The 13052-nt window shown below is 55.2% G+C and overlaps 4 protein-coding genes across 4 annotated transcripts; 1 reads left to right on the forward strand and 3 right to left on the reverse strand.

Annotated features, from left to right (window-relative positions):
- Positions 1–508: 508 nt before the first annotated feature.
- Positions 509–1098, reverse strand: SPSK_00337 (DASH complex subunit DAD1; the record flags this gene model as incomplete). Its single annotated transcript, XM_016727311.1, has 3 exons — positions 509–784; positions 842–904; positions 967–1098. The coding sequence occupies 3 exons, from the start codon at positions 1096–1098 to the stop codon at positions 509–511; spliced, it is 471 nt and encodes a 156-aa protein (XP_016586636.1).
- A 1054-nt stretch (positions 1099–2152) lies between these two features.
- Positions 2153–3790, reverse strand: SPSK_00262 (aldehyde dehydrogenase (NAD+); the record flags this gene model as incomplete). The annotated part of the gene is made up of 3 exons (XM_016727238.1): positions 2153–2281; positions 2364–3651; positions 3726–3790. 3 exons carry the CDS (start codon positions 3788–3790, stop codon positions 2153–2155), a joined length of 1482 nt encoding a protein of 493 aa, XP_016586637.1.
- Positions 3791–5080: 1290 nt separating this feature from the next.
- SPSK_00350 (uncharacterized protein) lies at positions 5081–5413 on the reverse strand (the record flags this gene model as incomplete). The annotated part of the gene is made up of 1 exon (XM_016727323.1): positions 5081–5413. The coding sequence occupies one exon, from the start codon at positions 5411–5413 to the stop codon at positions 5081–5083; it is 333 nt and encodes a 110-aa protein (XP_016586638.1).
- A 2555-nt stretch (positions 5414–7968) lies between these two features.
- On the forward strand, positions 7969–12778 carry SPSK_00197 (uncharacterized protein; the record flags this gene model as incomplete). Its single annotated transcript, XM_016727175.1, has 3 exons — positions 7969–9102; positions 9178–9736; positions 9828–12778. 3 exons carry the CDS (start codon positions 7969–7971, stop codon positions 12776–12778), a joined length of 4644 nt encoding a protein of 1547 aa, XP_016586639.1.
- Between the last annotated feature and the right edge of the window lie 274 nt (positions 12779–13052).

Below are 13052 nucleotides of genomic sequence, written 5' to 3' on the forward strand. Positions count from 1 at the left end.
CGGACCTCTTCCTCATCTCTTGCATCGTCACTTTTCTTTACGGGGACGGAAGAGCTCCGCGGCTTTTATTCGTTCACTTTGCTTGCTTGATGCCAAGCTCGCATGGAAGAGCACTTTTTTTTGGCTTCTTTCCTCATGCATCATCTGCCGGCGACTGCGTCTCGTTTTGTTTTCTGGGGTTGGGAACAATTTTGGATGGCCGTATTGCTTGTGATGTACAATTGAGGAAGGGAGATTTACTGTTAAGTGGACGGAAGGTCTGCCCTGAGTCAGCTTTATTTTCCTTTGTAGCATGAAATATAACAATTTTGATTTTGATTTTCAAATCCCCGTGTCTAAAGTGATCACCATAACAAATCGCATGCCCATATCGGATGGCTACGCCGTGGCTTTGCCGTTCTGTAAGTCCGTAAACGCCATTTATAACCAGGGATATTGCCCAAGGAAAAGAAAAAAGGACCAAAGTAAAATAACGTAGTCTGACAATTGTCAACCTTTCGCCTTTGACCTAATAGTCAAAGTTCACATCGTCTTCTCGTGTGCGTCCTCGGCCGCCTGACGCCTCCTCGTCGTGCAATTGTGTCGCAGCCTCCCCTTCGTCGTCACCGCTTTGGTTGTTGTGATTCTCTTCGGCCTCCGCATCTTGCTGGTCGTGCTCGTGCTCGTGTCCGTCTCCGTGGCCCTGTTCGTCGGCCTCGCCGCCAGCCGCTGGTTCTGGGTCCTTGGCCATGACGCTCTCAAACTGCGACCACAATGCCTCGACTGCCGAGAACTCGTTTCCGACCTATTCGTTTTTGTTAGCCGAGGAGCGATATGCAGGGACACCGTGTTTCGAACACACCGTCACCACGGCCTCGAGCGACCGGTTGAGTTTGTTGATGTTTGCGAGGACCTGCTCAAACGACTGCCAATGTTAGACGAGCGGATCACACTCGAAACAGACGGGAGAGCGGGGGCCATCCGTACCATGGCAATCTCGCCCATGAGAAGCTCGCGCTGCTGCTCAAAATAGGACTTGCGGGCAGCGGCCGATGTTGACGCGCCGGCGCCGACAGAACGCGACGCGCCCATTGAGGATGCAGCGCGGGAGTTTGACATGATTGGAATCCAGAGTTGGACAATGATTTACGCAAGAATTGTGTCGAGCACTCCGTGTGGCAGCTGTGTAATGCAATCTCGTCGTCCTTGCCTTGTTTCTCGGTGGTCTGCTAGATATAGATCGCGTGCTGTCAACTGTGTGGTGCGGTTTCCTCCATTGGCAAATGACGCGACACGCGCCATAGAAGTTAAAGTGCGGGGCGCCTTGTGAAGTACGCTCAGGCTTGAACCATAGGTTGGGACTTTACAGTGGCCCCTTGGGTGGGGCGAGACGAGTACTGGTCCCACTTCCTCGGTTCGACCTGTCACGAAAGCGACGAAATAGACGAAAGCGGATCGCCTTTTCTTGCAGCGGCAAGACAAGAACAAAATGTTGGCATTTTAAGGAAGAGAAAACGAGGATGGGATATCTCTCATTGTGACATGAAAAGTGAAATGGTTCTTTTAAAAAATAAAACTCTTTTTTAAGATGTGAAACGTATAATATAATATTTTACACATATGAAAAGAAATGAAAAACAATAAAATAAGCTGGATACAAACCGAAATGAAAGCGAATATGATATGAAAATAGTTTACTTTTCTTAAATCCTAAAATCACGGCGTTATGGCATTCATACAAGAACCGTGTTATCATTTGGGGACACTGCATATTCCAATACCTACGAAAAGATATTTCAAGGCACAGTTCCTCCAGTTAATTCATGCCATTCCGTTTGTAGTAATTTGTCGCGGGAGCTACTGGTGCATTTAGAACATGCGCCAAAATCTGACAGGCATGGTTACAAGAGCATGTACGTCGATTCGTCGTGGAAAACAAATTGGGTTCTTTCAATTTTGTGTCAAAACGTCCAACTTACATATTGCATCGAGGTATGACTTCGTTCAAGATTACAGAAATGAAATGAGCGCTGGTAATTTTTTTTGTCCTTTTGGTTTCATGTGCCAATTTCTTTTTTGCTTACTATTGGTAAAAAATGAACTACCTTGGAAGTAATCGTGATTCATGCCATATCACTTCACAAAAAAGCCATTCTTTGCCAAAATCGTCCATTTATACGAGCTTGATGGCAACCGACTTGCTCTGGGTGTAGTTTGCCAGCGCGGCCTCGCCCAGCTCGCGGCCGATACCGCTCTCCTTGTAGCCTCCAAATGGCAGCTGGTGGTGCAGGGCGTTGTAGCACTAGGGAAGAGATGATGTTAGCGTAATTCGTTTTCTTGGAGGCGTCTAGTTCCATACGGAATGAAAAAAAAATAAAACTTACATTGACCCAGACAGTACCGGCGCGCAGGGCGTTGGAGACGCGAATGGCCGTGTTCAGGTCCTTGGTGTGGACGGCGGCGGCCAGGCCGTAGTTGCTGTCGTTGCCCAGTGCGATAGCGTCTTCAGCATCCTTGAACTTGGCCACGGCGACGACGGGGCCGAAGATCTCCTCCTGCATAATCTTCATATCCTGGCGGACATCAGCAAAGATGGTGGGCTGGATGAAGTAGCCTTTGTCGCCGTGGCGGTCGCCACCGGTAAGAACGGTAGCGCCCTCGTCCTTGCCGGACTTGACGTAGCTCATGATGCGGTCGAACTGAAGCTGGGACACCTGCGGGCCCTGGAAGGTCTCCTCTAGGAACGGGTCACCGACCTTGTTCTGCTCGGCGCGGGCCTTGAGCGCAGCGATGAACTTGTCGTAGATGCCCTCCTGGACGTACACGCGCGAACCGGCGCAGCAGCACTGGCCGTGGTTGTAGTAGATGCCAAAGTTGACCCAGTTGATGGTATCCTCAATGTCCGCGTCGTTGAAAACGATGTTGGGGGACTTGCCGCCCAGCTCAAGGGTGACCTTCTTGAGGTTGGAGGCGGCGGCGGCCTTCATGATGGTGCGACCGACAGCCGTGGAGCCAGTGAAGGCGACCTTGTCAATGTCCATGTGCGAGGAGATGGCGGCACCCGCGACCTTGCCGAAGCCAGAGACAATGTTCAGGACACCAGGGGGGAAGCCGGCCTCCTTGACCAAGGGAGCGAAAGCGAGGGCGGACAGAGGCGTCTGCTCGGCCGTCTTCAGGACAACGGTGTTGCCCGTGGCCAGGGCGGGGCCAATCTTCCAGGCCAGCATCAGCAGGGGGAAGTTCCAAGGGATGATCTGGCCGCAGACGCCGAGGGCCTCAGCGCGGGTGTAGTGGAACATGTCGGGGGAGATGTCGATGGTCTTGCCCTCGATCTTGTCGGCCCAGCCGCCGTAGTAGCGCAGGCACGCAGCAACGGAGCCAACATCGCCGCGGGCATATGTGATGGACTTGCCGTTGTCAAGCGACTCAACGGCAGCAAGAAGATCCAGGTTCTTGTCGACAAGGTCGGCGAGCTTCAGCAGCAATTTGCCGCGTTCCTGGGGGGTGACCTTCTTCCAGGTGTTGTCGAACGCCTTGCGGGCAGCGCTGACTGCGATATCAATGTCCTTCTCGGTGGCCTCATGGACGGAGGTGATGACCTCCTCGGTGGAGGGGTTGATGACCTCGAATGTCTTGCCCTCAACACCACGGACGAACTCGTTGTTGATGAACCTAGGGGTTGCGGTTAGAAACCACTGCCAGGCAGTTTGCAATGGTGGTGCAAACCGTAAAAGTCGAGAACTCACAAGCCCGTGTTCAAGGTCAGCTCGCCCGTGATGGGCGTCTTCAGCTGAGCGGTAAGAGCCGACATTGTGAATGTGTGTATGTAAGTGCGTGCGAGTGAGGAGGAGGGAATGGGAAGGGGGTATCAAAGAGTTGGGATGCTTTATGGACGGGTATGAAGAAGGAAGGCTAAATGAGATGAGGAGAAAACACAGTGGAGATGGAAGTGGCGAGCGAGAGTATGGAGAGTGAAAGCAGAACCGAGGGAACAATCTGGAAATAAGCCGAGAGAGGAGACGAGTCGTTTATATACGCTCGATGCAAGACGGACTTGGGGGCACGATGGAACCAGGGGCAAGCGGAGATGGAGTTGGATGTGAAGCAGGAAGGCAAAAGGACGAAAAGGGACAGAAAAGGTAAAAAGGAAAAACGGAAGGTGGAGGTGCAGGCACGAGCGGGTGACGCCAAGCAAGCAGATGAAGGCCACACGGATCAAAGAGTGCGACAGCGCAAGCATGCAGATGCGGCAGTCGCAGAAGCTTGCCTGGGCGTGAAGCGGGGCAGCTCCAAGCTACACACGCTTCTAAGCCGCAAAATGCCGGGGACCGTTTCGCCCCTCCGGCCATCTCGGGGTAATGGGGCGAGAGAGCTGCCCACAGTCGCCAACCACAGGTAAGATTAGTGCACACATTGTGGCATGCACTATGGGGGGTGTCGCCTCCAACTGCCCCTATAGCGCCTACTACGCTGGCATCTCCTGTCGCAGGCAGCATCTTCCTCGCTATAACCACTGGAGCGCTCTGGGGCGACACTGGCGACAATGACGCATGGGCCGCTCAACAACGTAATGGTGGTTTCTTGGCCTACACCGTCTCCGTGAAATATCCGTCTTGTCCAAGCCGTTTGGCTGGCCGAGATACCATCGAAGATCTGCTCATTTGACTGGTACAGAAATGAACTGGTTCCTTCCGCCCTCCACGGAAAACAAGTGGTGCGCTTTTTCCATTTCGATGCGTGGCTCCATTGCTCCCCGCACCTGTAGATCCCTTGTTTCCTGGTCTGGGAGTTTGGCTGTTGGCTCCTCTGCTGGTAAGGTGCGGGCCATTTGCTGACACCCCCCTCGCTCGTCATCGATCGTTTGGTCTGCCGCTAGCACCTGCAATCACATCCCCCCCAGCCTCTCTAATCCAGTCACAGCACGTCCGCGGCGTTACCGCTGACCTGCTTAACCCCTAGAAGGGTACCCGTCCGGTCAACGGGGGTAACCAGCTACAACGGCTCCGCAGCACACTGGTTAGTTCCGCGAAGGATGGAGATGACCTTCCATCCGTCAACACTGACAATGTTGGGATTTTGCAGCAAGCACATCGTTACATCTCTAGTGCACCTGGCCGCTCTGGTCTTCTTGCAGGCGGTAAGCATCGTGAGATATTCCTTGATCGGCCTCGACGTCGTGTCTGTTTACTCGATTCCAGCTCGAACACGCCTGGAAGCCCACTAATGGAAGAGAATACGTATAGTATTGCTTGCTCTTGATTGCGGCTTCCTGTTCTTCGTTCTCGTGTTCTCTTGTTCGCATGTTCGCGTGCCCTGAAGTGTGCCCGGCGCACATCCTGTGCCACTGTGAGCTGCTGGACGAGTTCTGGTTTGCTACCGTTTGGGTGTCGGTGCAGTCATGGGACGCTTTCGGGGCAATAGACAGCGACGACATAGTACAGAGCGGCTCCGACATTGACGACTACGAGGGCGCGAAGGATGCCCACACCCCCTGGGCCGCTTCCTAGGCCCAAAAGAGGTACTCACAGAAGACCTAGCGCGAAGTTACCCCACAGCCGAGGAGGCATGCTTTGTATCCCCCGTCCTTTATGTCGTGCTCCGTCTGAATTAAAAATAAGTCAAAAATAAATGCAAAAACAGGGAGGGTTTTACCTTCAGCCATTTTGCCATGAGCACAGCCTGCACATGGCCTAGCGCCATGGCCCGCCAGAACATCTCTGCACAGACACGGAGACGCTCTTTTGCAATGGAAAGGCAGGAGTGATGGCTAACATGGTACCAAACCTCACGATACGAACGCTCTGTTGCTCCCCCATTCCTTACCCGCATAATCTGGACACCGTAAGCATACGGCCATGGAAGGCACGGTCGAGGGACGCCATCTGGAAGTTTGGTGAAATACGCGAGGCGGCCATAGATTGCTGTGCTGCAAGGTATGCTCCTCGACGTATGTCGCAGAAGTCGCACCCATTTTCTTGCATGCCCGTTTCACCGGCTCCATCTTTTCCATTTGAAGAAACCACGGCGACCAAGTGCGGATCATCCCACCGGCACCACGCCATGGCTAGGCAATGGCACAACCTGCATGATCGTTGCCAGACAGTAATTGTTCCCTGGCGCTTATATTTGTCCACAGGCCGCTGCCGACGCGCCATACATGAGGCCACTCCTCTGTCCCCCAGTTTCCCCAACCCACCCCCTCCGGAAGCCCGAATCTCACCGGACTTGCTACGTTCCTTGTCACCGAAACACTGAAACTGTTCTGCGGTCAACGGAAAAGCTGGCGCCGTCAATCATGGTACTGGCTGTCTTCCTTATTTTTTTTTGTCCTGCTTTGCCATTTAGTGTAACCTGTTTGAGCATTGCAAATTCAAACCACATACCGTCTACTACCTGCAGGCCTAACTGGGCACCTTGCTTGTTTTATCTTTCCAATTTGTCTACGTTCCCCTGTTTCTCAAAAAGTATTCTGAGTCTTCTCTCCTGGCTCTTGTCGCTGATCTCATTTCCTTTCCAGTTACCCAGCCATTTGTCTAAGAATGCTCCCCGGATTTCAAGAAGCTCGTCGATGCGGGGATTCAGTCGACAAGGTGAACGTGCCGCTGTGCTTGCGTTGTTGTTGACAGGTTGCCCGTACTTTATGTCCATCATCAGACGCCATTTCAGCTTTGGCAGCTTCCAGCATGCATGCGTATGGGTTGGCCGGTCCCAGCACGCTCCTTTTTCCATTTCGAGCAGGCCATTCATAATCCACCTTGGTCTCGTAAGGAGGAAGCATCTCTCCGCCCATGCCTTTCGTCCTCTTGCCTCCACCGGCGGACCCATCTCAGCCCTTCAGTCTCCGTGTCTCCAGTCTCCAGGCACCTGGGATCGATCTGAGCACCTCCAAATCCGGAGAAGCTGGGGCACTGTGGCAAGACGTGGTATTGACGTCGTGCACGATACAAAGTACGAACCCGCACAACCGGCAAAATTCTGGCTCGTATCGAGACGATGGTGTGCAACTGTGCCTAAGCGTCCTCGCATGTACGACTTCTTCCACAGGTTCCGCCTGAGTTCCCCATCGAGCAACCTTGCTGTTTTGGGAAGTCTGGTGTAAGTGTTGTGAAGCACAGTGCATATTACAGTACATAGTATTTGCCACTGTATTTAGTAGTGACTTGAGATGTGGCTGTAATGCACCGCCACAGTTCATGAAGCACACGATACCACCAACGACGACCAGAACTCAGCTTAACTGATTGCTATGAGTTGACATATCATTTATATACGTCTCTGGAATATCAGCACTGTCAAAGCCAATGACATGTACTAGACTGTTGTAACTACGTCCCGTAATACCATCGAGTGTATGTTGCTCGTAGTGCTTTGTACTTTTTTGGTTCCTTGACCGGTGCAATTCGTTAGATGTACAGAGTTTTTCATCGCCAGCGACGCTTTATTCGTGTCTCCATTTACCGTCGCCCAAAAGAAACCAATGATCTGGGGTATGGGGTAATTTTCGCCGGGACCAGTTGTCATTACGTCGTTTTCGCTCATCTCAAGTCATGATGTGTATCAGAAGGCGGGGAGAGCGCTGGGGCAAGAAATAAGGGCAGCAATCCCGGATTAACCACGGAAAAACCTTAAAATTTTAATTTTCCGGCGCCTTCTGCTTTTCTGCCGCGCATCCAACTTCGCTCCTGCCGGCACCCCGTTATCGCGTCGCCGACGACAACATTGACCGTCCACAGCATTGGCTCGGCACAATCCACCTTCTCTTCGTTTATCGGATCCGAACCACCGATATCTGTTCTTCCTGGCGCTGCACGTCCCCGGCATCCCAATCCGTTATCTCATCAGTTTCCGCGGCCGGCGCAAGAGGGACTGCTTCCGTCGCAATCCCGTCCTCCTCGCCTACTCCAACTGCACACCTTCGTACATCTTTGTTTATCTTATTGTATCCATCCTTGGTTGCTGTCTTCGGCGGCGCTTTGGATATCTGTTCGCATGACGGAACTTAGTGGCGGCAGCACCGCTGCCGTCCCCGAGGCTTCACCGCCTGTGGCGACGGTCGAGACGACGCCGCAACCTCTCGAGTCAGCTCCGACCCCCGACCCAGCTTTCGCACCAGCCTCCAACACTCCGGTTCTCCCCACAACAGATGCTCCTTCAAACACGGTAGACACAGGAAAAACAGAAGCATCAGTAGCACCGGCAGCACCAGCACCATCGGACGTCACCGCCAATACCCGGGCCGCATCCATTGCGCCATTCGAACCGTCCTCTTCGACACCACCGGTCGCATCGACAGTACCCGCTCCACCGGCACCGCCTGGTGCGCCTGTTCCTGCCTCTGCACTTGCTACTACTTCTGTACCTGAGCCAGCTCCAGCTCCGTCGTTCAATGTCAAGACCGAGCCCACCAATGACAGCCTCGCTGCGGCGTCCACCGTACTAGGCGCGGGCTTGCTGGAGTCTCTTCAGAATGCAATTAAGCGGCCACGAGCCGACGAAGGCGACGATGGCAACCAAGGCAGCGAGGCCAAGAGGGCCAAGGTGGAGGTGCCTCCCGAAGCAGAAGCAGCACCTGTTGCTGTTGCTGCACCATCCGCTGCACCGCCGGCGATGGACCTCGAAGCGATGCTCAAGTCTGCTCTTGGCTCCATGAACACCACACTGTCACCCACCCCAGCTCCTTCTGCACCAGCAGCTTCCGTCTCCTTCACTCCAGTAGCTCCTACACCCCCACCTCCCCCGAATCCTGCGGTGCCCGCGACAGTGCCCATTCCAGCAGCTCCAAATCCCGCCCTTCCTGTACCTTCCGCTCCAATCTCTTTAACGACCACGCCGGCTACTTCAACACCATCGCTTCCTGCTTCCTCTACAGCCATCAAGTCACCTCCACGACCACCGGCGGCGGCGCCGATCGTGTCAACAGCAGCCGCTTCGAAGACGCCGGGACTCAGTGCCCCGACAAAAGATGTGGCAAGCTCAAGGAGGGATATCGCGTCTCCTGGTGGGGAGTCCAGGTTTAGCGCAAATAATATGGGCGCACCGTCACGAGAGTCGGCGAAGATGCGCTTTGCTCAAAACCCCACGTACATCAGTCGATCCATGGGCCTGCCATTGCTTGGTAGTTATGTACGTTTACCTCCACTTCGTTTTATCTCCGCACCCTATGCCTCTTGCCCCATGGGCTTACTAACACAACCTTAGGCGGTGCAACTGTTGTACGCATTGAGCGAGAACCCCGGCCTGGACCCAACGCACGATGGTGAAGCGACAGAAACACGGCGTGTGTATAAGTTGCTGCGGTCTGCTTTCCGCAACACCAGAAAGCTGTTTTCAGAGACAGCCGCGATTCTGAGCACCGAGGACTTGGACATCAAAGAGGCCGGCGACCAGGAGACGATTCTGATGGCCAACATGGCCACGATCTCCGCGAGCATCTTTGAAGCTGACGACATCCCCCTCATCGAAGCGCACGACTACTTCCTCTCGACGTTCTTGCCCGAAGCCGACGCCCTTAACAAGGACCTGGCCACGCTCTTTCTCAGCCTCAAATATCGCACGCTGGCTGCCGAGCTGGTTCGGCTGCCTAACGAGGAGCAGCGGGGCGAGTTTCTCGAGCGCCTGTTCCCCGTTAACCTCGAAGAACAGTTGCAGAACATGCACGTCGACTCGCCGTTGACTGAGTACGAGAGAGAGTTTATGAAGGACATGATGGTGGCCAAGGAACGACTGCTCGAATCGGCAAAGACGGATGAATCAAGGCGTGCGTGTCTTTTTTTTTCCTTTTTTTTTTTTTGAATTGTCATTCATCCCCAGTTTCGCTGGCCTTCTGGTACACTACTAACACACCGCAGAACAACTCCAGGAACAGTACACCCTCGACGGTTTCCGTGACGAGCTGAGCGCCTACCTACGTGCAAACGAAGATGTCGTTCTTCGCTACGCTGATTCCCACGGCATCGAGTTCCCATCCGACGACGATGGCAACGGTGACGGGTCCGACATTGCGGGCGACGATGTGGATTCATCTCTTCTCAATGGGAAAGACTTCACCGCCATGGGCGACAGCATTGCCTCGATGCTGTCGGCTGCTATGGCGTCATCAGATGGGCTCACGGCATCACCGTCGGCAACCACGCAACAATCGACAGCCCCTGCAGCCGCCAGTGGTGCCGGGCCGATGGTGATCGACTCCTCCAACGGCATGAACGCCCAGCCTGCACTTGAGGCATCACCGATGGCGGAGGGTGTCAGCCGGCTCATCCAAGAAGCCGTGCGACGGTCGGCTGCCCGTTCGACATCCCAAACACCAGCCGCGCCCCCTCTGGCTTCGACGCCGGCGGCCCTGTCTACGATCCCATCGGTACGCGCGCACACCGTCGCACCGCCGACAAACGGACCGACGGCTCCTGCGCCCGCCTCGGCCGACGGCGCAATGGATCTAACGGGTCTGACGAAGCTCATCAAGGAGAAGCTGGGCCAAGACGCGCAGAACGCGCAGCCACAGCCTGCTCCCGCGCCGGCACTTGTTCCGACACCGGCCTACAACGCGCAGCAGACCCAGTCTCCTGTTGCCCAAGCCAATGGTAAGCCAACTTCTTGTCAGATCTCTTCGTGCGGCATCCACAACTACATTCAGATTCAGGACATTATATCTGACTCTTCTCTTTCTCTAGCCGCCCTATCGAGTATGCAAAACACGTTTGCCAACAACCTGGCTATGTACAACCGCAGTCCGTCCTTCCCGTTCCAGCAGGTCCCGGCGCCGCCATTGCCACCACCGCAACCGCCGGTGAGCAACCACAACGGCAACGGCAGCAGCGGGTCTCTGCCGCCAAACCAGTCGTCTCCGAGCTCCATCCTCTACCAGCAGGCCCGCCAGGCTGCTGCATCCAAGACGCAAGGCCACACACGGCGTGAAGGCTTGCATAGCACGCGGCGGCCATGGTCTCCCGACGAGGAACAGGCGCTCATGGCGGGTCTTGATATGGTCAAGGGCCCCCATTGGTCTCAAATCCTCCAACTATTTGGCGCCAACGGTACGATATCAGATATTCTGAAAGATCGCAGCCAAGTGCAGCTCAAGGACAAGGCGCGCAACCTCAAGTTGTTCTTCCTCAAGGCCAATACGGAAATGCCGTACTACCTGAAGTGTGTGACCGGCGAGCTGAAAACGCGTGCTCCCAGCCAGGCCGCCCGTAAGGAGGCCGAAGAGCGGGCGCGGGCTACGAACAAGGAGGAGCAGGCACGCGTGCAGGGCATTATGACTCTTGCGGGCGGCCTACAGGACAACAAGAACCAGGCTCCTGTCGCGTCTGTCCCGTCGCAGACGCCTGCAACGGCGCCTGCCACCGCACCTGTTCCTGCCGCTTCCCACGCTGCAACCCCTGTGAGAGCTGGCAGTGTCGCCCACAATAGCACAACCAATGGCAATCCGGCGGCCAACAGTAGCGCCCGATCAGCCACTGTTGCACCGAACGGCGCCACAAACAGTCCGGCTCGTGCTGGAGCTCCGCCGGCTATGCAGAGCATTGCCCCCAACCCGCAGACGAGCAACCTGCCTCCGCGGCTCGCCAGTGCAACGCAGCTTTCGCCGGCCGTCCAACAGCAGCTGCAACAACTCCAGCAGAGACAGTCCCAGCAGGCACAGCTGACCCCACGGCAGACTGCTGGAACAGCCACTGTTACGGCTGGGGGTGCCGGTGCTGGTAGTGCCGTGCCACAACGCGCTCCGGTGACAGCTGCCGATGTTGTCAATGCTGCTGCCCGTGGTGGCTTCCCGGCCACGGCACAGGCTCTCGCCGCGCAACAGACCAACGGTTCCGTTGCTGACCGGCCACCATTGAAACCCGGCAACAAGCATCTTTCTTCTTTGTCGACCACATCCTCCTCGATTAAATCTGTTACCGCAGATCTCACGGCGGGCATGACGGCGGCAATCAACAATGCCATCAACAACGCGGCGATAGCAGCGCGGCCGACCTCGACAATGTTAACTTCTGCACAGCGCCTGGCCGCCGGTCGACAGGTATCGACTAGTCCTAGCCGTTCTCCTGGCCCCCAGCACGCGCAACAGCATCGGCCCATGCAGTCCTCACCCTCGCCGATTCGCAATCTGACGCCTCAGTCTCCGGCGGTTGCACAGGCTTCTCGGCCGGTGCAAGCAACAAAGCCCGCCGGCCAGCAATCTCCTGCACCGGCGCACTCCACACCGTCTCCCAACGCCACTGCGCAGTCGATTACATCTCCCTCAACTCCCCAACCGCAATCTCATCCTTCTACGGCAGCTCCCACAACGGTACCGGTGACGACATCGGCCGCACCGGCTACTACGCCATCGACGGTCACATCTACAGCGGCAAAGCCACTCACGGCGCCACCATCAATGGCACCAACTATTTCCTCTGGAGTGGCGTCCGTAACGCCTTCTCAAGCGACATCCAAGGCAACACCTCAGCAACCGGAGGATCGTCTTTGGATGCTTCAGCAACATGTTCACACCGAAGGCCCCAAGGTTACGCCATCCGCCTCTGCAGTGTCCGCTAACGGTGCTTCCGGTCTTGCCGTCAACAAAACTTCACCAGCCCCGGCTCCTGCTCCCAACGCCGCTGCATCCGCCCCTGCCGCTACCAACTCGACACCTGTTCCCGCTGTAGCTCCTAATGCTACTCCCGCCACTGCTGTGAAGGCACCTACACCCATATCGCAGCAGATGTTGCAACAGCAGAATCTAAAGCAGGAGCAACAGGAAGACGCCTCGGAAGAATCTGTCTTGCGTCGGCTGCTGGCCTCGCCTCCTAATTAGCGCGCCTATTAAAGGCGTCCACCAAAGGGGCACGACATAGGTTCTGAAGTGGATAGTTGAAAAACGCTGACTTTCGTCCTATCCCGTTGGCTACCACACCTTTGTCGAGCCTTGTTATATCGTCTTTTCGCCTTTTACTCTTCTTTTCTGGTTTGCACCTCGAGCCTCTCTGTCTTTACGACTATGTACTTTTTGGGTACCGTTTTCTTCGTTTCATGTATTATGTCTACTGATGATTATTTGGGGGCTTTGCTGTTTTACTTTGTCCTCTATC

Source organism: Sporothrix schenckii (genome assembly GCF_000961545.1).
Source record: "Sporothrix schenckii 1099-18 chromosome Unknown Cont45, whole genome shotgun sequence".
NCBI lineage: Eukaryota > Fungi > Ascomycota > Sordariomycetes > Ophiostomatales > Ophiostomataceae > Sporothrix > Sporothrix schenckii.